The 24,935-nt window shown below is 40.8% G+C and overlaps 1 protein-coding gene across 1 annotated transcript in view; it reads left to right on the plus strand.

Moving 5' to 3' along the window:
• Positions 1-6,738: 6,738 nt before the first annotated feature.
• The window catches only part of LOC6496625 (rap guanine nucleotide exchange factor 4), a 42,293-nt gene continuing 24,096 nt past the window's right edge, over positions 6,739-24,935 (plus strand). Inside the window, exons 1-3 of the mRNA XM_014908411.3 lie at positions 6,739-7,230; positions 13,356-13,498; positions 13,582-13,676. Of these exons, the coding sequence (XP_014763897.1) occupies positions 7,196-7,230; positions 13,356-13,498; positions 13,582-13,676 (273 nt within the window). The 5' untranslated portion in view covers positions 6,739-7,195. The remainder of the gene's footprint in view (positions 7,231-13,355; positions 13,499-13,581; positions 13,677-24,935) is intronic.

Raw genomic sequence — 24,935 nt, forward strand, 5'->3', positions numbered from 1 at the left:
AGCTCAGGTTGGGAGCATTTTTATAGAGCTTTAGTCAGTTGAAAATTTGTATAATCAAATTGAAAATATAAGTATAAGTATGTTATATATAATAATGTAACATTTCCTCGAAATTATACTATAATGTATAGAAAAACAAAGCATTATCTCTTACAGAAACTATACGTATTTTTTGCACTTTTCTGTTTGATAGTGGGATAAGCCTAAACGGGGTTTACATAAAAATTCACTGGAAAAACTGCCATGAAATAAAATCAAATGAAAATTATAAAATTTTTTTAAATATAATATATATAATCAAGTATATATATTTATATCAAGTGTATATAAATATATAATCAAATATATAATTAAGATTTCTAAGAATGTTAATACTCTCAGACAGAATATTAAAAATTAACTCATTGAACTGTTCGATTTAATCAAAGTCAATTGAGTGATGTTATAAAATCTATCAGTTATTATACTTATGTATGTATATTTTTATACCCTTGCAGAGGGTATTATAATTTTGGTCAAAAGTGTGCAACGCAATGAAGGAGACATCTCCGACCCTATAAAGTATATATATTCTTGATCAGGATCACCTTCTGAGTCGATATGAGCATGTCCGTCTGTCCGTCTGTCTGTCTGTCTGTTTCTACGCAAACTAGTCTCTCAGTTTTGGAGCTATCGAGTTAAAACTTTGCACACATTCTTTTTTTCCTTGCAGGTAGTATATAAGTCGGAACGGCCGGGATCGGTCGACTATATCCTATAGCTGTCATATAACTGATTGATCGGAAATGCCATAACATTGGTGTTTTTTAAGTTAGAAGGATGGGACTTTCTATGGATTCTAATTTGGGCACACGTATACGAACGTATACGAAATTTCATAAGGATCAGCCGTCTATATCCTATAGCTGCCATATAACTGATTGCTCGGAAATGCAATAACTTCGTTGTTTTTCAAGTTAGAAGGATGGGAGTTTCAATGGATTCCTCTTTGGGCAAAATAATTCGATAGCTATAGGATATAGTCAACCGATCCCGGCCGCTCCGACTTATATACTACCTGCAAGGAAAAAAAGAATGTGTGCAAAGTTTTAACTCGATAGCTTTAAAACTGAGAAACTATTTTGTGTAGAAACCGACAGACAGACGGACATGCTTATATCGACTCAGGAGGTGATCCTGATCAAGAATGTATATACTTTATATGTATATACTTTCTCCTTCACTGCGTTGCACACTTTTGACAAAAATTATAATACCCTCTGCAAGGGTATACAAATAAGAAAGGAAAGCTAACTTCGATTGCGGAGCCGATATAACTTTGCAGTTAAGCAGAAGCTCATATTATTATTATATATATCGGATCGTATATAGTTGTCCGATCCTTATGAGAATTTCACAATCAAAAAAATGTCTAATACAAATATTGGAAAAAGCCCCAAGAATCTTTAAAAATAGCAAGGTTGTGTAATTTCCGATCGTTCAGTTATATGGCAGGTATAGGATATAGTCGGCCGATCCTTATGAAACATAGGATTAGATTGCCCAAAACGGAAACCGAAGATAGTCCCATCATTCTAGCTTCAAAAACAACAAAGTCAAGCCAATTATCCTAATAAAATTTTGCAAATCGGATAAGATTTCCCAAAATGCAATCTGTAGTAAGTCCCATCTTTCTAACTTAAAAAACATGCCGCCTTTTTGCCCTCCGATCCTTATGAATGAGTATATGGCTATATGGCAGCTTAGGATATAGTCGTCCGATAGACAAATAAAGTAAGAGTTAAAAGAATTTACCCTATATTTTCAAGTTTATTGCACACATATATGAACAAGCTCAAAAAACCCAGCAGTGGTTTTCCTGTCACCGCCTTTTCCGGCCGTAATGTCAAATACTTCATTTTAATTTTTTTTTAATACCGCAGTCTCAAAATAAACTGTTATATTCAATATTTTTTATTATCTAATTGAATTCAATACTCTTTAATACCTAATTGAAACAATAACTTTCGATTGGAATATAATTCATTTAGATCGGTTGCTTACAGAAAATTTTTAATTCTTCGGCTATACATAGAGTTTCCTCGTGGTCGTCACCTCGTGGACTTCCGTCCACAGTGATTATATATGCTATTTGGAGTTCAGTTCTTGATTTCTGGACAAAAATACATAGGATATTAGCGTTTACAATCGACACGCATTTGTGATTTTTGGTACGTAGACTTTTGTAACTATAATAATGTAACTTCCAAATCTTGGTATTACTTGATTTTAATAAAATTCTATTCACATTTAAAAAATATATACTTTCTAAGCTTTTTAAGCCCAAATATTTAATGTTGAAACTAGCTATCTCTAACCCCTATCCTTGAAATTACCCCTAATGCTTAAAAAATTTGTATTCTCTAGTTAATCCGCATAAATATTTTCAAAAACTTTTATAATTATGATTATTGTTTAAATTAAACAATTATCTTTAACAAGAACGGAATGCTAATCTACTCTTGCAGTCAGATAACACAACTGTTTGGATTAAAAGTCTTACATCGGAGCGGATATATGAGACCTATGCACAGTGGTCGCTGCCATAGGCCAAAAATAAAAAAAATAATTTTGAGTTATTCTAGCGAAAACCGGTTTTACTATTAGCTGATTGTCCAAAATTTACGATGCAAAATAGTCTGCTTGGCATTTCTAACGGGACTTTCTAAAAATAGAATGACAAAAGCGAACTCATATTTATGCACTTTCAATTTGTCCGCAGTGGAGTGCACACGGAAAATTAAAAATTCTTAAATATATTATAAAACGTTAAGGGGTTAGGTGGGTCTGGCGGCAAAAAATCGTTTTTTTTTATTTGTTTTATAAAATTCTCCAGAATCTTGAGAATATTCTCCCAAATTTTCAAGTCGATTGGAATAAAAGTTTCGGAGATACAGTCCTGAAAAGGTGGACGCTCGAGGTCAGCTATAGGCAGAGCGGAAACTTTAAACGCGTTTTTCTCAAAATTGTGTTTTTGAAATCGGTTGTCAAGATTTTTCGGAAACTACTCAACCGATCTTGATAAAATTTTGTACAGGCCTTCGAGATACGATTATCTAGCACTTGAACGAAGGATCGAAAAATTTCACCAAAATTTGAATTTTTTTGCAAAAAGGTGTCCCAAAAATTAAATTTTTGCTTGATTTTGTTTTCCTTCGTTCAGTTTCTAGTTTTAGGTCTGTACTAAAGGAAAATATTTGATTTTTTCATTTTAGGTGATTCTGTTAGGAATTGTGCTGTCAACGCGAAAGCACCTTTTTTGCCAGGAGTCATGGCAAATGACGTCTCAATGGCTAACTGCAAAATATTTTTTTCTCAAAATTTCAGAAATTCATCTTTAAATATGTATATTTAATAATCCTAAAAGTTCCAATAAAATATTTCATTCTTTATATAAAAAAAAATTTTTGAAAATAGCCCATTTTTTGGCCTCCCAGACCCACCTAACCCCTTAAACCAAACACGATTGGAATGGATATTGTAAATAATGGTATAAAGTTTATTTGTACAATGTACAGATAAATATATAAATAATTCACAAATTACACAGCACATGTGTTTCGTGTAAATCCTTGTTAAAAAAGTGCGTCTTTTTAGTTCGTATACGTTGGGCGTTACAAGGTTTATGTAAGGTTTTAAGTAATTTCCCCCGGTTGCCCCCAAATGAAATATATATGCCGTTATTTACTAATATTTAAAGATTATAAAAATGTTTACTTCAGCTGCGGAAGCCTGCGGATGCGCATTTGCCATTACAAAATGAAACGTAACCTCATTTTGCAGTAGCTCTATCTTGGAAGGACAACCATTACTAGAGACAACCATTTCTTTACTGAATGAAACAATTTAACAATTACATATGTACGAGTTTATGATTTTGTAATATTGTTCGTTTTCTACTTAAATATATTATTATTATTTTGTTATCTTAACTTTTTTGAGGAGGTTGGCGTTGGAGTGGATTTGTTTGTTCTAAGTTTCTAAGTTCTAAGTTTGTAAATAACTTACAATAAAAATATAAGCCTGATCTGACAATTAGAAGTGCTTTTATGACTGCTCTCTCATGAAAGCGTTACCACTAATGCAATCGTTCCTATGGAAGCTATAGGATATAGTGGTACGATCTGGTAAATTTTTTTATAATATATTTATAATACTTCTCTAGATTTGTGGTGAAAGTTTCATAGTGATAGCACACCTAGAAGTATTTATGGCCGCGGTTCCATACCAGCCCGACCACTGTGCTATGGAAGCTATAGGATATATTCGAACGATTTCGGCCATTTCGACTAATATACTGCAAGCGAAAGAAAGAAGGATTTGTGCAATATTTGAAGTCGATTTTAAGATAGTCATTATTACCCAGTTTTCTAATATTTTCAATAGACTAAATGGGTCTGAAATAATTAGGTGTACAAATTTTAGGTCAGTATTTTGTCCTGACCTGATACCTTCTAAGGAGGGAGCTAATTTCCTGTTAAAGTTATTAAAATAATCTGCAGGAGTAACTCCAATTTTTAATAAGTTAGTGAGCAATAAAGCGTGTAATTGTGCATAGTTTGTATATGGGGGACATAATTCAAATATCAATACATTAATATCCATTAAATTTTCCTTGATATGATCCTTAAATCTGTATTATCTACGTATCTTGAAATCTTCAATATAAAGTTCAAAACTCTGGAAACTAAATGTATGAGTTACAAGTCCGGATTTTCAATCAACTCCTTGCAGGATACGGCCCATTGTACGGAGGACTTGCCAAACTTGTTGCTAAAAACGCGCCAAAATATAGGAATTGGGGTGGAGTGTGGGGGCATGGAGGGGGAATGGAGGGGCCGGGAATAACAACAAGGCCAAAAATACCGCACCACAGCCGTCAACACTGCAGTCAGCGGCGATGAGTAATTTCAACAGACCGCCCCCGAATGGGGACGCACAACAAAACAGAGCCGAACGGGGAGGGCTGGGAACCCACCACACCATCCACCTTGCACCCTCCGCGGCCACCCACCTCAGCCCACCCGCACGGAAACTCACCTGTTAGGCGCAGGACAGAAGCGTGGTGAAGAGCGCAGTGCGTGCGGACTTTAGGAGCTCGCCCGAGGAGCTCGGCACTGGCGCTCGGCACTCGGCCAAATAGTTGCGACGCGACTAAGATGTGAATCGGACGTGCGAGCTGGGAGCCTCAGAGGAAGTTCAGAACTGAAATGCCTTCTCAAAAACTGTATCTACAAAGTGGTTAGGACTTTTTTCAAAGTTACCGATTCCCATAACCGGTTCTGAGTCTGAAAGTGATTTTAAAATTAAGAGTGTTGTGCTTAGGTAAATTATAAAAAAAAGAGACAAATTTCTGGTTCCTATTTTCGTGGCAGATAGATTCTAGAATCCTTCATCTCAACAGATCTGACTTGGCATATCCTTTCTGTTTCCATTTCTAGTCTGTACTTTCTCTTGAAGATCCTGTAAGTGGAACGATTTTATTTCCCCACAATGTTAGGCTTAGGGAACTCCTTGGTCCCGGGTGCATCGGAAACGGGGATTACATCAATTGCAGTTGAAAGTGGCGCCCTCAGCTTGCGGTTTAATTAAAAACTAAGTCGGATATTACCTGGAAGCATCTGTTTCCTGAGCGATTTTCAAACTCTAGCGACCCCCCGCCCGCCACTAATTGCATTTTGCTGCCCGATAGTCGGTTGACAGAAACTGGGAACTACCATTTACGGAACACCGCCGATAGCGCCCTTATCGAGTCCCGCCCACGCAGGCATCGACATCACCGTTATCGACAATTCCGACTTATCTGTGGCGGAGTTCGTAGGGGGAGAGACAGCGTTCCTGGCCTGGCCAAGGTGGCGTATACGCAACGTGCTGGCTGGCTTAATTATTCATGAGCCTGGAGAGCTGGAGCTGGGGCCTCTTCAGGCTGACGTCCGTCAAGTCGACAGTTGCAATGCAGATGGCCGCCCTGCAGTTCCACTTTTCGCGACAATGCAGTGGCGTTGGACGCATTCGTGGCAGCGGAGTATAAATTATGTTTTTCCCATTGACGCAGAATGAAGTGCGCAACAGATATAGATATAGATAATGCATCGGTCGGGTAAACAGCGCACAGATCCTGGTTCCGACCGGAGCGCGATCTGGCTTTAAGCGTTCTGGGAAATCTGTTTGCCTATTGACAGCCCGTTAAGTATACGCAGGGTGTGCGCGTATGGGTAATCTATTGTTATCTGGAGAACTATTGTTAGATTAGTTGCCGGACAGTTTGCTGGCATCAAAGCTTACTCATAACATTTGCCTTTGTTAAGGGACCCAAATACCAGATACCGCACACCCACACACCGACCAGGGCCTCTGGGCAGCTGTCAGCAGTTGGCAACACACACACGGCCCACAACCCGCAACCCGCAGGGTCTGGACAGTGGGAGGCATTGAAAACCCCTTTTCAAAAGGACGGACAATAACAGTCTGCATTAGTCCGCATGGTAGCTGCAAAAAAATACATGTATGAAGGAGGAAAACTTTTACATCTGCTGTTGGCATTTCATATAAATTATATTAGATTCCATTTGCTGGCCGGAGGGTGCTCGGGTCCGGCACTTACTTTGCCGGGAATTTAAACTAATTCCAGGCCAACAGTAAGCCAACTGTGTTTCACATTTGCCCAATTTAACTTTCCAGATGCACGGGATTCCAGATCTCCGGCAACCAAAGGCAACTAACTGAAAACTCGAATTAAAATCTATTTGGTAACTTTTGCGTAATCAACAAGTTACAGTCCCTTTGCCTTACCCCTTCCGAGGCCCGGTCAGAGCGGATTGGGGCCAAGCCCGGCGGAGTGGCGACTGAAACAGAAACGACTGCCAATCTGCGGCATGCTACGCTCAAAGGGAATCGCAAATTGAGGGCTTCAGCGCGACTCCAGGTGGCGACAGACAAAGTGCGTGGGCGCAGTTTTCCGGTGTTTTGATTTCGCTTTTCTAGCCCGAAAGTTGCCATTAATTTCCAGAACTTTGGACTCTTCCTCCGCCACGATTTATGGTTCCAGTTGTGTCTCGACTTCAGGTTCGGTTTCCGGTTTAAAAGGTGCTCTCCAGTTTTGAATTTGTTTAAAATCCACTAACAGTAAGCGAAAAAGTGAACAAAATCCATCAACATGGCTATGGAATGGATAACTGCGATGGACAAACGGTAAGATAACATAAGTTACTTGTAAGGCCATTAAGATATTCGTTTAAAAATCATAATTACTCTGCAATTACAATCTAATTTAGCTTCGAGTTCTGGGAAAAATGTTCCCTAATTGAACTTCAAGTTCAAACTTTGGGACAAACTTTTTTGCAATTCAATTCGAGGCTGTCTTGAATTTTTCACGATTCCTTAAATTTTCAGACACATTTTCCCGTCGAGTGCACACGGGGCGAGTCCCCTAGAGTCCCTGCCTCCTTGTTTGTCCTGGAAACACACACGCACACATGCACACTCGCACGGACGTGGATGCACGTCAGATGAAAAGCTCGAGGAGCCCAAACAAAACAAGAACAAGCGAACGGCGAAACATTTTAAAATGTTCCCGTCATGCTCAACATTCATTTGTCAAGAGGCAACATCTGCGCTCGCCTCCATCATCCTGCCAACGTCCTGGCGGCCTCCTGCCTCGTCCTCCGGGCCTCCTGCCTCGGCCTGGCAAAAGGCAAATCCTTGTTGTGGACACAGCTTGCCGCGAATTATTCGCTTTATTAAATCGCAATATCAATTCAATTTGAGTCAGTGAACCGCCATTGGCAATGCAATTAGACCATTAGGCTTAACAAGGAGCTCAACTTTTGATGGAAGGACATTAAGGATTTTAAGGATTCCTTGTGGTCTAGCTGAACACGAGTACTGAATATGAATTTAAAAGTTTTCTTGTTTGTTTATGACTGTTTTACATATTGCACTTCATAATTGTCCTAAAAGTTCTAGGAAATATTAAATTTTTTCTGGATGTCCTATCGAAAGTTTAAGAATTAGAGACTGTTTGAGATTAAAGAACCTTGCATATCCTTCTATCTCTAACACTTTCTAATACCAAATGGAAGGGAATTATTTAAAGTTAAAATAAAGTAACCAATCTCTATGCTTATGTGGCAGAGAACTCTTCACAATCCTGGCATCTGATAGCGATTTAAAGGATTTAACTAAAGCCCTGGTACATCGTGTGCTTCAACCCCCTGACAAGTGCAACAATTGCAACAATTGTCGAGTGTCAGTGCGAGCTCCACATGACCCAGAGACTGCTCAATTCGCCGTCAGTATTACGTCTATTGTATGAGGTACTTATATTTCATGGCTGATATCCGAGGGGCGTTGTCCTCTGGCACCCGCACCATCAATCACAGGACAATCTCGTCGAATTTCATGCTCTGTCAACGCTTAAACGTTTTCCCACACAAGGATCAGAGGGTCAGAGGTGAGGGGTGAGGGAGGGGGGGGGGTCAGAGGCTGGGGATGGGGGGGTCAGCGGGATGACGAGTCCTTCTGTGAATGCGCGCAGCAGCGTCGAAAAAGGGAAGGTCAAGTGGCAAAGGCTTAAAGCTAACTGTTTGGTCTGTGCCCGGGGCAAATATTTGCAATTTTCTGCACTGTGTTTGTCCTGCTCAAACACAGGACCAAGTGCTGGGCTGCAGGATGCACGCTGCAGGACGCCAAAGTAATAATCAGAGCTGCGAATTCCATCTCCTAATGGAGGGGCACTTTGCCAAGTGGCAAGTCATTTCGCATTTAATACAAATTGCCTCGCATTCGGGCTAACCTCCCGAAATAAATGATTTAATTTGGGCGTAATAAATGGCACTCGTGTCCTTCCCCTCGCCCCTAGCTGCTCGCAAAGGATACGTCAGGCGTCGTCAGGATTGGCTGACTTGCTGGCTGGTAATTCGGCTTATCGAGAGCGATCTGGGCTTAAGCACACCTGCAGGACAAGGCCAAACGCTGTGTGCATACAAACGAAATTTCGAGTCCTGCGAGTCCTTTCCGGAGCACGGAAACCGCTGTAAGGAGCCAGGCCAGCCAAAGCCAAAGCCAAAGCGCAAAGTGGCAGAGCCAGACAGAAATTGATATTGATGGCCTCCCGGCAAGAAGTCGTCTTACTTACAAGTGCCACAAGACATTTATCATGCGAGTGTTGCATGCACCTTACATTCTAGTACCGACAAGTGTTTAATAGGGAGTGGGATTTTATAAAAAATTTCACTCTTAGGCACTCGATGGAGTTTAAAGTTTTCGAGTTTAAAGCAACTGGATCCGATTTAATTCAGGTTCTCAACAAACATATCCATCCCTTGAAAATATATTCCCTTTTAATCTGTTTGTGGTTAGTTCAAAGGATAAGGCCGTAAAAAAAAATATTAAAGCATTATTTATTTCATTTTCAAATTCACTTCCGATAGGAAACTGAAACTACTGATAGGGTAGGGAGGGTCTCTCTTTAAAGATAACTTTATGAATTGGTTATGAATACTCTAATACATTATGGCTATTAGCTATATAAGTTATAAAACAAAAAGTTTTTAGTTGAACTTTAATATTTTCAATATTAAAATTAAGAAATGGAGACATTTTATAGTGCTCCTGTACGTCAGTCCGCACTGAGTTAGTCTGTCAGTCTGATATTCTGACACAATTGCAAAGATTACTTGAGCTCAAGACACCTTTGTTAACAAATTTACTTATCCTTCCACCTAGACTAGGCCAACCACCTTGACTTGTTAACAAGGAGAAAAACTGTGAGTGCATAAATTGTAGCTTTAACACTCGGGAATCGTGGCCTTAAAGTGTATTCGTACGGCAATTATAAAATTCCGAAACTAAACTTTTGGGCGTGTGCCTAAAAACCGCAAAAACCATTATAATAAACAACGAGCTGCGGGCCGGGTGGGCGGCAGTGGCGGCAGCGACGGCGGCCTAGGACTCGCCTGAACGCGCTTCCGGCTCTCTGCCACCTCCCGCCGTCCCGGAGCACTTAGGACCCGACTGTTTGGTTAACGACAAACCCAGAACAGTAGGCGGATCTGGGACATCATCATCCCCGCCGTGGCGTGCCTCGGTTGCCCGAAATTGCCGCTTCTACTGGCGAATGAATTATGTATGAACTTGGCAAGGCAGCCAGCCAGGACAGACAGGACGGACAGCCGCTCACCTTCATCCTCCCACCACCCACCTCTGGAAAAGAGGTGGAAAGTTGTTCAACGGCTGTGCCGAAAAGTAGACGGCTCGTTGCGAGAGTAGCCCCTCAATGCAGATGATGTCCTGGCGAAGGACGACTTATGTTTTATTTTTGATTTGCAAGCAGCCTTTGTCTGCAGCTTGGCCCCAGCTTGCCACCCACCTCGACATCGTCATCGCCATCGTCCTCGTCCTCCCCTCCGGCTCCTGCAGTCCGGAATTTTATGGAATTTTTAATTAGACGGAAGCTCGCCAAGGAGTCTCAGACGTGGGCGGTCCTCCTAATGGCTCTTGCTGTTGCCCAGAATCCTCACCCGTTCTATTTACCTCAAAGTTTCAACAACAACTTGCATGTTTTGTTTCTATTTGTTTTAAGAACTCAAGGCCTTAATTTTTAAATGCAAAATGCGGAAGACACCTTAGTGTATTATTAAAAGAAAATGCAAACCTTTTTCATTAAAAATCTCATAAAATGTTTAAGTTTTAAAACATTTAATAATGGCTTCTGGGAAAACGAGTTTAATAGATAATTTTATTTCTAGAAACTCGTTGAACTAAAACTTCAAGAAAATCACAATCTTATAAGACTTTCAATTCAAGCAATTAGTTTCCGAGGCCGTTTCCCAATCCACCTTAGTTCCATCCCCTTTGTTCTCATTTTTTTTCCTTCCTGGACCACCATTTCCGGTGGGGTTCTAGTCCGGACACTCTTTTATTTATTTATTCGCTTTTCAATTGACTCCCTCGCAGAGACACAACATAAATGAAAAAAAAATTGAATTTGCATATTTAATGCGAGCACAAACCATGCTCAAATGACACTGGAATTTTTAATTTGAGTTTCTTGTTGCACGAATACTTTCCCGCTTTTCCCCACTTCTACTATATTTTTTACGATCTGGCCTTGTCCAGTGACAGAAATAGAACAAAGCCGAGTGCAGTGCTTTGCATAGACTTGGAGAATTATAAATGGAAAATACTCGTTATGTTCCCTCTTCAAAGCCCCTCGCTCTATTGGGGCCTATTGTTCGAGAGGCTGGAATTGTGTAATAAGCTTGTCCGTCCGATGCCACAAAATTTGTTTCAGTTTCAGTTCAATGCAGATCCCTTTGTCAATTAAGAAAATGAAAATACTTCAGCAAGCTAGCTAATTTACACTTTCATTCTGGAAAAATTGGTTATCTATGGTATTATGTATTAATTATGGAAGATTATACAAGTTTTGCAACTATTCTGTTTATAAGTTTAGTCTTTCTTTATTAAACATTTATTGGAATTTCATTTCTCCTTCAATACTTTGTTAAAAGGTGATATAAAAGTTATACCCTAGAAGTCGTTATAAATATCATTTTATTCCTAAGTGTGAAATAAAGTGAGGAAGCCATTTCAAGGGCGCTCATATATACTTATTCAGACTCATTTGAAAAAGCAATCTTGGCTATGAATTCCCCGTACCATTTTTTATTGGATGTTTAAGGTATTATCTAGTAATAGCCCTTTAATTTGTCTGAAATTTCTAATATTAAAAAACAATGAAAAGTCGAAAAACATCCTTAGTTTATTTGAACTATTCTCAGAGTATGCATTTTTTAATGTGTTTTCATTAGTTTCAATAACAGAAATGGTAAATATTTTTCAGGATAGCCTGCTGTAATGTATTAACCGAAAAAGATAGCTTTTCAATTTAAATTTTACCAAAAACAAGAAAGGAAAGCTAACTTCGGGCGGAGCCGAAGTTGATATACCCTTGCAGTTCAGTCGCAGTCCGCTAGGTGGCGCCACCCATCTTATTTTATTAGATATATAGCGGATCGTTTATAGTCGGCCGATCCTTATGAAAATTGGCAGATCAGATTGTTTTCCCCAAAATAGAATCTGTACCAAATCCCATCTTTCTTAAAAAACACCAAAGTTATGCCAATTTCGATCGTTCTATGACAGCTATAGGATATAGTCGGCCGATCCTTATGAAACTTTGTACATAAGATATTTTGGTCAAACATAACATGTGTGGAAAGTCCCAACCCTCTAACTTAAAAAACACCAAAGTTATGGCATTTCCGATCAATCAGTTATATGGCAGCTATAGGATATAGTCGACCGATCCCGGCCGTTCCGACTTATATACTGCCTGCAAAGAAAAGAAGGATGTGTGCAAAGTTTCAACTCGATAGCTCTAAAACTGAGAGACTAGTTTGCGTAGAAACAGACAGACGGACAGACGGACAGACGGACATGCTCATATCGACTCAGGAGGTGATCCTGATCAAGAATATATATACTTTATAGGGTCGGAGATGTCTCCTTCACTGCGTTGCACACTTTTGACCAAAATTATAATACCCTCTGCAAGGGTATAAAAATTTGTATGAAAATTGTTTGCAAATGTGAAGAGGAATACAAACTAGGAGAACACAAAGAGCTTTTTAAAATGTAGTCTTTCTTTAGTCAACATTTATTGGAATTAGATTATTTACTTTAGGATTAGGGTATTTAAATGTCGTAATAAATATAGTTTTAACTCAAAGTATGAAACATATGGAGGAAGACCCTATTAAGTGTGCTCATATATTTTTATTGAAATTCATTCGAAAAAGTAATCTTTGGCTAAGCATTCTTAAGTAGTATAAGCCCTTATTTGTCTAAAATTTATAATTTCAAAGAATAATAAAAAATCAAAAACATATTTAGCTTATTTGATCTGTTAAGAGTGTATTTATTTTAGCTATTTTCATTTGTTTCCATAACAGAAATGGTAAACATTCATGAGACTTGAGTTTTTCAGGCTAGCACGCTGTTTTATGTTTTAGCCGAAAAAGATAGCTTTTCCAATTTAAATTTTACGAAAAAAAAGTTTTGTGTAAATTGTTTGCAAACGTGAAGAGGAATACAAACTTGGAGAAACAAAAAGCTTTTAATAATAAATGCTGTGGAGCTCAATGGAGCAGAAATTGTGTTTACAGCTGCAGAATTTTTGTTTTAAATGTTTAATATTTATTTTACTACCGTTAAAATATAATACTAAGCTAACACTCACTTTAAGATGTCCCTTAGTTTAGAAGTTTCCCAAAAACACCCATATAGACTAAAAAAAATCAATATTTTTTCAGTCCCTGTGACCGGAACCTGCGTGATGTGGAGCTGATCTCGTGCCGCTTGCGTCGCGTGGAGCCGCTGTGTCGCCTCCCCGGCTCCGCCCTCCAGCAGCTGGCCATGTGCGGATTCTACGAGGACCTGGAGAAGGGCGTGACACGTGAGTGGTTGCTGTGGCTCGCATTTACCATGCAGTGTCGGTGGCTGACAAACATCCTCTTGCCTTTCTCCGCTTTTTTCCAGTTTTTCGCGCCGGGGAGCAGGGTCGCTTCTGGTATGCGGTGCTCGGCGGGTCGCTGGAGGTCCGGTATCACGCCCATGCCGATGCCGATGGCAAGGTAAGTCCTCCTTGTGCCACTTCGACGCCGGAACAGTGCCCGGGCTGAGCAATATAATTGATGGCGATTATATGGGGTCCTGTGTTGCATATCCGATGCTTCGAGCATGTTCAATATTCCCCGGATTCCGGGGGAATCGAGTGGGTCGGGGTGGGGGTGTGGGTGACTGCGGCCTAATCCGGCCTTTTATCCGTCGAAACGAACAGCGCCGAAAGAGGAACTGCTGACAACAGCGAATTGTGTGGCATGCCCCGTCCTGCTGCCCCTTTGGCATCGAATCGGTTTGTGGTATTCCATTTTTTCCGATCCATTCGGGCGCAGTGCTTGCCACAGCAACATTAATTTCCGCATGGATATTGGCTACCAGTCTCCTCGCCGCCCCTCCACCCTTCCGATTGTGCCACAAAACAAGGATGTCGGCCACGGTGCACACTGTACAGCCGTACCTTTCGGCATCATATTCAGGCTTATTTTCCGTTCCGGGAGGTGTCTGCTAATTGAAATGGTCCGAATTGGGTCCGAGGCGCCTCGGCGGAGGGCTCTTCCACTGCCCGAGTGCCAGCAATGGAAATTCGAGTATTTATGGTCAAGTGAGGCATGACAGTAGCAATGCCAGGGCCAGGGCTACTGCTAGTGCTAGTGGCAGTGGCAGCATGCATGACCTCAGCTTACTAATATGGCGACCGTGGCCGGGCAGTGAGTGGCTGCGGCAGTTGCACGGCCAGGCTGGGGATGGGGCAAGTGCCACTGAATGGGCTGTGCAGCTTAATTGAGGGGCGGAATCCTTTACGCCTTGTGATTAAATTAGAAGGCCAGACATACTATACATGGATTTTTCCCTTTTAGGTTCTATTAAATGATCTGCCTTGTGGCCTATTATGGGGGGAGACTGGAAAAGGCATTATTTTATATTTTTTTGTGGGAGGAAACAAAAAATGATGTTCTTCAACATATTATATTTCGTGTATTTTAACATTTTTTTTAAGAATACAAAAAGATATTTTTTAGTTGAAAATATTATATAAAACTTGAGTGGGATGGAAATTTTTGGCATCCTGAATCGCATCGAAGTTATCGAATGTTCAACAAAACAATCGAATAGAATTTTAAATATTATGATTTTTTCTTCTGGGTAAACTACAAAAATGAGACAAAGTTCAACATTACTAGCTACTAAACTACTAACTATCGAAAAAAAGAAATTGCTTCAAGTTAATATAAAAATCTTTAAACAATTTTATTCAACAGTTCTTTTAATTCAAATAAAAGAGAATTCAATACTGAAGAGAATCATTAAACAAGGTTCATTAGCTTTACTTTAAATACGCCCGCCAATACAAAAAAAATCATAAAAATTAAAAGTCGAGAAGACAGTATGAGTTAGCTACTTAGTCGCACCGTAACTGCCAGATACTTGTCTACTTTCAGCTTTGTATCTATGAAAAAATTGAGAATTATACTCTGTCACTTTGTGTATTGATGCTTAGATGTATTAAGATTTAATAAGAGTTGGTTAGGTGTCTTTTAAATAAATATTAACAACTACTTTAGGTGGAATAACAACTGATTGATGGAGCATACAGATAGTCACAAATTATAATCATATCCTTCGTGTGCACTCTGCTAACCCAATTGTAAGCTGCATGCGTCAGTAAATCCTGTTTTCGCATTATTTTCCGCCTGATTGGCTCCGGGGTAAACATGAATGAAATGGAATTTAAACCGCAGACCGTTCGCAATTACGGCCTGATAAATTATTCAAACGAATCCGCACGGTTTTGGGTCTATGGAACTGTTTTTGACACTTCGCAGTGCCGCGGCGGGCGATATGAGTTTTCGGAATTGGAATCGGTGGCGTGTCGCACGCAAAGCCCCAATTCCAGGCCCGGATAAATATAAACCCGCCGAAGGGACGGAGAGACTGCAGTCTCAGCCGCGTGAAAACAAAGACGCGGCCTATCAATAGCCACACAATTAATTTGGAGTGATGCGGGAAGAGGCCACTCTCGGAAAATAGAAGATCCGAGAGGTGCGCGAGTGTGCACACACACGGGCGCTGCTGAAATTTATGTGAGAATGCCATTTGGTGTGAGTTCCGTTTTGAGATGTTTGGATTTCCCCTTTCGGTCTGAGACCCGCCGGCCTCTGCCCCTGCCCCTGCCCCTGTCCCCGCTCACGTGATGAAGCTAATTTGGCTCTAATGAAATACGAGCAGCAGCTTAAGTAGCGAAATCTTCTGAAGCAGATACAAATTGAAACTAATTTATAAATGTCTCGCAGCCTCGGAGACTCGCAGAACCCTCTAAAAAGCTCCTCAAGGCAAAGCCAAAGGCGAGCTGGTCTAGGAGGGCTAGTGGGCGTGGCTTCTGCAGAAGCACCTCCTTCACTCTGCAGCCGAATCTGCATTCTGACCTTTACAGCGCGCACGTAGGTAGGAAAGTATCTGGCAGATACTTGTACTTGCGCTTGTCTAGCTCCGCCCCGCCACTGGTGTTCTGTGCCGCCGACATGAACGCGATTAATCTTTGTTATGTGTCGAGGCTGCCGCGTCGCGGCCGCAAACATCGCCGGATTCAATTAAAATGATTATATAATTATAGCCGGAACGCCCGGCCCCCCTCGGTCGGGCCGGCTAGGCCCGTCCCGTCCCGGCCAGAGGAGCCATCAAACTAATGAAAATGCTTTGGAAACTGAAACTTAACCCACATATAATTAGCCATCATTAGGTGCAGGTGTAGTGGCTTCCCCTCCCTGTCGGCCCCGGAGAAGACCAGTTCGGGGCACGGCCACCCAAAGCGCCGCGAGCCCCATCGGTAGTCGGGTGAAGACACGTCGTAGGTGTTGGATCCGAGATACTTGACCACAGGTCGGGGAAAGCACCTCTCCATTGTCGGGACTCTGACAATAAATAATTGGATGCTCAGAAGATCATTCTGGATGCCAACTCGCTCGTAAATATGAGCCCAGAAGCCACAAGCCACATGCCGAACCATTTGATTTGTAAGAACGATTTCCGCCTGGCATTTGGAAGCGGAAGCGTTCGGGTTTTGGCCAAGAGCCGCATGCCACAATGACCAAATACGTATATCTCTCAAACACTGAGATAGTCAGAGTCTGGCCTCATTCGGAGTGCTTGTGGCCCCGTTGGACGGAGCATTTAATTAGCCATCCACATCCACAGCAACTTTGGAGCAATCTTGTCCAATTTTGATGGGAATGATTTGCATACGACGGCTGGCAAAAAGCAAACAAAGAGCGCCAGAAGCCCAGAGACAGAGTTTACAGTTGACTGGCTGTCCGTTTTCAGTTGAATCTAATCAATTTGGTAATTAAACAGGAAAGATAGCCGAATCAGAGACCTGTATCTCAATAAAACAAGTTTACCTTTGTGAGTAGCGGATGGCTTACAAGCTTGCAGTTACTTTTTAATGAATTTTATGCAATTCCCTAACACACATCACATTTAATTAGAGTGTGACTTGTGGATTATTACAGTGGACTATTATAGTGTCGCTTTATAAGGCAATTATATATTTAAAATATTTAAAACGACCATGAAACCTGAGAGGTATGCTTGCTATTTGGCGGACAGAGAGACGGACAAACGGACAAGGGCAAGCATATGACTACATTGGACTTGTATCGGATGTCCCTTTGACTTTGTTCTATACTGAAGGTAAAAGAGCGGATTACACTGCGTTTAGGTGGACAGACACACGGTCAGGCGGACAATCGGTTAAGAAGTATCTTAAGCTTAGAAGTCTTAAGTTTAAGTCTCCCTGATTTGCTTCTAAATTAAAAATAAAAGTAAAAATTACTTTATAACAACAAAAATTATTTGCTTAACTTTTGTTATAAATTGACATACATGGGGTACAAGTGATCAAAAACACTATGGTTATTGAATCAAGTATGTAATAATATGCGCCCTAATATACATATTTTAAAGATGAATTGTTAGAAGTGGGGTTGACCTTGCTTTGTCAGACAGATATACAAAAAAAAAAGGATAGATGGACAAGAAGATTATTATGCTTACATGTCTTATTGGATCAATGATGTGTCTCTGATTTGATTCTATATTAAAAGTAAAAGTATAGATGGCTTTGTGATTGGGTAAACTGACAACGGATAAAAACATTCTTATGGTTCTTATTCTTATGATAAAATACCTACTTTTAAACATCTACGATTATTTCCTTGTTCTTCGTTTAGTAGTATTAACCATACTTTTAAGCGGAAATGGAAGGATAATGATGATGAATAATATGTGCCTCCCTAACATATTCTTAAAATGAAATGTTAGAAATAGTGATCCTCTTAACTTGCCTTGCTAGAAAGATATACAGACAAATGAACAGTATGATCCCATGCTTACAATTTTAATTGGATCTTTGATAGTAAAAGTGGGAATAACCTTGTGATGATTACAGGTCTATCAGATCGGAGCTATCTCCTTCACTTTCGTTATAGCTGAAAATCGTAGTGGAGAATATCATTCGTTTTAGCGAACAGACAGTCGGACAAGAAGGTCAGAAGACTCTTGTTAATGGATCTTACTGGGTCGATTATGCTTCCCTGATTTGTTCCTAAAATGAAGGTAGAAATGTAATCGCCTTGCCTTCCAGGCTCGTATCTCATGTTTTAAAGGCACAGGATGTGAATATCTCCCTGACTGTGATCCAAACTGAATGTAAAAGTAGGGATACCCCCTGGCAGCGTATGACAAAGATGCTCTGGCTGTTCAAAACAAATAATCTGTGCACGTCGAGGTCGAGAGATGAACGAGGGCTGAGCCACTTGAGACAGCGATGACAACAATTTGTCGCTTTTCATTACGATCCCCCTGAGTCCCTGAGCCCCCTGCTCCGCCACAGATACCGCCCCTGTCCCCGGTGACGTTGACCCTTTGCGATCGGCGGACCCCCTCCAGAATTGGGAAATGTAAATATAAACAGAGGAACGACTCTGTGCTCTCGTTTGGGTTTCTTACTTTCTGTCAAACAAGTTGGGCCGCTAATCTGGGCAGCGCCGTCGACAGAGGCAGAGACACAGCAGAGACAGAGGCGGCGAAGTTGCCCACATATGCGCTTGTGCGCGACCAAACGGAATGTATCTTTCGGATACTTTTGCGCTGCCACAGAAATTAATACGTGCTGAACACTTCACCGGCGCACAACTCGATCGCAGCTCCACTCTGCTCGGTTCGGTTTGGTTCGCTACCTTCGCATCGATATCGGAGTACCTCTAGTCCAGTGTCTCTTTGTATCTTTGTATCTCTGTAATATAGAGTCTGTATATCTGAATATCTGTATCTTTGACTCTGTGTATCCGTGTCCGCGGTGTGCAAACTATCTTCTGGTGGCGAAGTCTTCTGGACAGCCGCTGGAGATGCCAGCCCACGCCGCGATCGATTCGCGCGGGGGTGTCAGCCGACGAGTGTAAACATCTTATGGATACCCGCGAATAGCCAAATAAACCAGTTAAATTACGAGATTACGGATCGGCCTCCAGTGTAATCGAGCCGGAGCGGGATCCGAGTGCAAGTGGTGCAATTGTTTATGCAATGCAATTGTGTTAAAATTTATCATTGCCTCCGAAAACGAAACAAAGCAAAATAAACACTTTTGTGTTTCGTGGTCCGCGGTTCGTGATTCAACAGCTGCGGCGTGTGTGTAAACAAGAGCCATTATGGCCGTAATGTGGCGGAATGTTAATTCGAGTTGATTTCATTCATTAAATCTTGCCGGAAGGTTGCCGCCCGCGACTGGTCTCGTCTCTGGTTCGTATTCTTATTTGCACAGCCATGTACGTATAGGTTCTTATCTGGGTCGTAATGGGTTCTTATCTGCTGGAGAGCCACAAAAGGCAGGGAAGCACCTATTTGCTCGCAGTGTAAGCGGGCTTACTCGTGTAACGTGTAACGAATACCCGGCTGGATGATATTTCCCCGATTTGACCCGCACGTTAACTGTTCCGGCTCTGGCTCGTCGGTGGCGTGGTGTTTGGGGTTTTGGCCAAAATAAAGGGGTGCCTTGTCAGGAATGAAAATTATTTAATTTATGAAACGTGCGTACTAATAATGACGAGATAAGCTACCGGACGAGCTAGACCGTGAACTGTGACAAACTACCAACAAAGAACAGAAAAAAAACAGGAAGACACAAATTTGCAAAGTTGGTCGGATCGCTCCTTGATGTAATAGGAGCTAGTGTCGCCCTCCCTACCGTGATCATGCTTCTCCTAAATACCGGTTTTCCCATGATCCCTTCTTCGGCAAGCGCTACTGAGGCGGGTTTACGAAATCAAAAAATTTTGTTTTTAAACCGACATTATAAAATTATTTATTACCGCTAAAATGGACTTGATATAGTATTGGGGGTTATAAATTTCATTTGCATAATTAAACTACTGATTAATAAAATAATAAAAATATTTAAATTAAAAGAAAGGAATTCGAAAAAAATTATCTCAAAAAAAAAATATATTAATCCTAGGGTTCAATTGCTAACCATGGTAAAGCGTGGTCGCTTAGCAAAAATTAATTAAGAGTAATAAAAAAAGGTTACTTCAATTTAATATGGCTCTCATTATCATTATTATCATTATCTGACACTTTTATAATTATAGATGAAAAATCTCACTCACTCTTTTTATTACGCCATCCACCGTCGAAAGCTTTCTAAGGCTGCTGCGCTGTGAAAAAAAATGATCATCGCACACCAAAAATAATAATAATAATTCTAGAATTCGATCAGCACATAATATGGGTTTTTTTCCCGAAGTAGGGACTTTTGCCGCTTTTTCACTTTTTCCTTACTTTACCATAATTAAAATTAATCCCTAAATTCAAAATATTACTTTACTAGTTTACAATAACAAAATCACTTATCCTAAGCTCAACTCAGCTGTTCAACACACTGATATTACTCTCTCACTCTCCGCTCTACCAAAGTTCAATGACCCCAGTGGACCATTGGGGAGCTATGCTCTATCCCTCACTCTCCACTGGGATGCACCGCGTGTTCTCGCCTTCTCGCTTTTTGGCGAAACCGCAACGGCTCCCTTGCACCTCCGTCTGTCTCCCTTACTCCTACATCTAGTCTCGGAGTGTCATATGAGACGATTGGAGCTTTTTCTTTAGTTTCTTTTTCGTTGCGTTTGGGGCTTTGACGAGCAGAGGGAGAGGGGCTTTTTGGCAGCGGTTACTTTTTTTGAGCCTATTTAAAACTGCATGACTTAGGCACAATATTAATAATTAATAATAATTATGAATTCACAATATTAACTACTTAAACTACACTTAAGCACTACAAATCACGCCGAATTTAGGTTTTTTTTTTTTCTCTTTTCCTTTCCCCTCGCGTAATCAGCGGAAGGTGTAAAAGTCGCCGACTGGGACGGTTCGCCAATTAGAAGATTTCGCGACGAGCCCCCGCACCAGGGACCACGATAATTCCGGAATCACGCCGACTCCGTGGGCTTGAGAACGCGAACTGCTCCAGTCCCGAAGCTTTGCTTCTTCGTCTAGGGTTCCTGACTTAGGGAGCGGTGTTCCTCCAACCTAAGCAAAGTACGCGGCGTTAAAACCTCCTCTCTTATAATAGCTAATTCCTCCCCCCGCACGCTTACCTCTTGACTCTGCGCCAACCACAGAAATTATTATTGATTCGCACTAGTTTAATAGTTCACACTTTTCTTAGGCAAACGCTTTTAACTTTTCTTTACACAAATGCCTTTACACAAAGACCTTTTATTTCACTTTTCTTCTGGGGTTTTAAGCTACCTTTCTGGATGAGGTCCGGATGGGAAAAGAAAGGGCTTCCAGCCGCGAGCTACGAGGAACCCCGTGCCCGCTATTCGGAAGATTTTACCTAGTTTACCCGGTCCTAAATTTCTCCACCCATTTCTCTCGCTGGGGAGCAGCGCTGCCACTAAAAACCTGCCCGTTTCGCTAGAAAGTTTGACAATCAGTCGCTCCCAAACCTCCTAGGCAAAACTAGTTGCTACAAGCCTATTACACTCGGGGAAAGCATTTCGAGTGGGCGCCCAGGCACTTCCGGAAGAACGGACACGTTAGTTCCCTCTGCCCTCCGCCCTCAGCCGAAAGCCAGGTCCGTTTGGACCGCTCGTCATAAATATTCACACATTCTGAAATCGCATAAATCATGGCTCAATAAATGCGATTTGCATAATTGATTAAAATTATTTGCGAACGGGAGTCGGCCAGCCGGCTGGTGAGACACTTGACGGCTGGTCCATCGGGGCCAGGTGGAGAGTAAACAAACCCACTACTCCCAAAACAAAGGGCGGGCAGATCCACTCTGAATGGCTGTTCGGATGATTGATGGTGCTCCAGGTTAGCCAAGAGCCAATAAAATGCACAAATGAATACCAACCGTAGGGGGAGGGGTGCATCATTATAATAAATGCAGATGAAGACGAAAGATTGATGTGGTCCGGTCCGATCCGACAAAAGGCAGAAGGCAGAAGAGCCACTGGTGATGAAGACATTGCCCACAACCCTATGCCTATTGGGAAATAATGTTTTGATTTATGTTGATCGGCTCTGCAAGAAAGTTGGGTGCAACATAATTGGGTCCTCCTCGGGCCTGGAGTGGAGTGGGGTGGGCTGACTTCAACCTTGCCAAGGGCGCCGAGCACTCGAATTCTCAAACGATGAAAAATGGTCGTTGCTGGCGCTCTCCAAGATAAATATGCAGGTATTCATCAGCTCGGAGGTGTCCCAACCAAAAACGAAAGTGGCTCTTGCATTGGAATTCAAGTAATTCATCGAATCGAAAATCGAGTGCTTCAATTACTTATAAAAAAAAGAAAATAATAAAATGCAAAAATGTATAAAGTTTACAATATAATACGAACAAATAGAATCAAGATTAAAGAATAATTGTTGGTTCTTCTTAAAATTCTTACATTTTGAATTTTTTTTTAATAATCATTTAATCAAATCAATTTAATTAAATCATTTAAATCATTTGTTCATGAACAACATCACCAACTGAGTCTAATCATGTCCTTTTGTCCGGCACTCCGTTTGTCAATCGTCTTATAATTAGACTAACTGGGAATGGTATATTTTCTAAAAACCTTTATTTCATTTTCTTTAATCAAAGAGGTTTAGATCTGTTTATTATATCTTCTATAAAACCTACAATAAAAAGAAAGGGTTGGATTATTTTTGTGTAATCTATCGATTGTTTAGTATTTAGATCCTTTGTCGTTGCCTCGGTAATTGTTCTGAAGAACATAAAATGGCCATCTAATTTACTATAATAGAATTTAAGTACATCAGTGTGGCACTTTACGTTGAATCAACAGCTTAAAATTGATAACGATTCCAATACCTTCTTATATTGGTTAATGGAAAATTTGAACCCTTAAAAAGAATATTTGATAAGGAATTTCTATCATCTAATGAGCTTTCAGACTTCTTGTGCGATATCAGTTTATAGTTTATCAGTTTAAATACTTGGATCAGTTAAATCAAGCATAAAGATGGAAAATTACTTATCTACTTAATTATTACTTATCGATAAAAATTAAATTTAATGTTTTTTTCAATACACATCACTTCTAGAAAATATATGAATAGCCTACGACTATGATATATGAACAGCTCTTAAAAAAGATCATATATTGGTAAATAAAACAGCCTTAACCGAATAAATGAATTATTTAATGAGATTTTAAATTGAATGTATTTGAAAATTTATTAACTCCACCATTTAGTGGAAAGTTTTTTAAAGTGTTCCCACTATTATACTTATTTAATGTGCCGTGGCAGTGTAGGCAGTATCTTCTCCATGATTGCATACTGGATTAATAATAATAACACTGCAGTTCCATTTCCCCGTCGCATCCACAGCCACTTCCCCGTCAAATACTAATATTTCTCGTGTTTTTATACTTTTTATGGATCAATAACTCCGGTGTGCGTGTCAGGGAACCTGAGGGAACCCCGACAGGCAACTCCGCCTCCCGAGGTGGATCGAGGTGCTTTTAATATTCTTTAATGGCTCGAACGAGGGTGTAGGGTGCGTGGGAGGTTAAAAGTCACTCATCCCGGGCTGTAAACAAACACACGCATAAAGCTCTTAAAAATATACGCCAGCTATGATCGCCTTTTAAATTTTATTCATAAAGGGCTGGAAACAAATGGGAAAAAGTTTTCAACTTACAGTTGTATTATTTCAGGTATCAGCGCACTATTTTCGCAAAGTTTTGCCATCTGGTTCGAAAGTTGAGGAGCGCTTCCCATTTGCAAGCAAAAGTTTGTAATTAAATAAGTTGAGAACGGCAAATGAAGCCAAAAACCCAATAAATCACATGAGTTTTCCATTAACAATGATTTTATAATAATTCAATTAGCGCTTACTCGGGGCTTATTGGACGAGAGTGTGAAGGTCTTTCAGGCGTGCTCGTGATTCAGAGAATATTTTTAAATTATGCAAATTATCTGCTGATAAGGTAGTAGCAGGCCTCCATCTCAGACCAGCTTGGGGTAAGGGGGCCGAGAACGTGCTACTCGCAAATTCGATTCATAACTCGAGAGAAGCCAAATATGAACAATCGCCCACACAGGGCTTTTTTGGTCGATGTGTCCTTATCAGAAATCGCAGAAATATAAATATCATGTTTCGAGCTCTTTATGGAAGCCCCTTGAATGCTCTATCCTGGCTTGGTCTTCCGCTTACCTGATGGGGAGCAGAGATAATAAGAGTCTTAGAGTATTTAATAATTCGAAGTCAAGAGTTTGTTTTCTCGAGTTTGCACTTGTGGATGGTTTAGTATTTTTAGAAAAAAGTAAGAAATCGTTTTTGCTCCCACCGCTTGCCATGGCAATAAGCTTAATGGCAGCATTTGATGTCGATTACCATAAATAATATGCCGGGAGAGAATAAAACACGACAGACAGTCGGACAGACAGGCAGACAGAAGGCGTTGAATTAGCAAAGACACGGCCTTGCTCGGCCTTGCCCCAGACACTTGTGGCGGGCTGGGCTGGCTGAGAAATCGCTGCTGCCAACTTTTTGCTTATCCTAGTGGAAATTAGAAAAGCAAATTTTCGCCGCCGCCCTCCTTGGGCGACGCGGCGCATAAAACTTTATGCAGCGAGCAAAATCAATATTTGCACAATGGAGAATTTTCAATTTGATTGCGAGTGGGCGGCCCGAAAGTGGAGTGGGCGGCGACTCTTGTTTGTTGCCTTTTCGGTTTTTACTTTCGCTTTTATCAAAG

The sequence above is a fragment of the Drosophila ananassae genome, chromosome 3L (assembly GCF_017639315.1).
Source record: "Drosophila ananassae strain 14024-0371.13 chromosome 3L, ASM1763931v2, whole genome shotgun sequence".
Classification (NCBI taxonomy): Eukaryota; Metazoa; Arthropoda; class Insecta; order Diptera; family Drosophilidae; genus Drosophila; species Drosophila ananassae.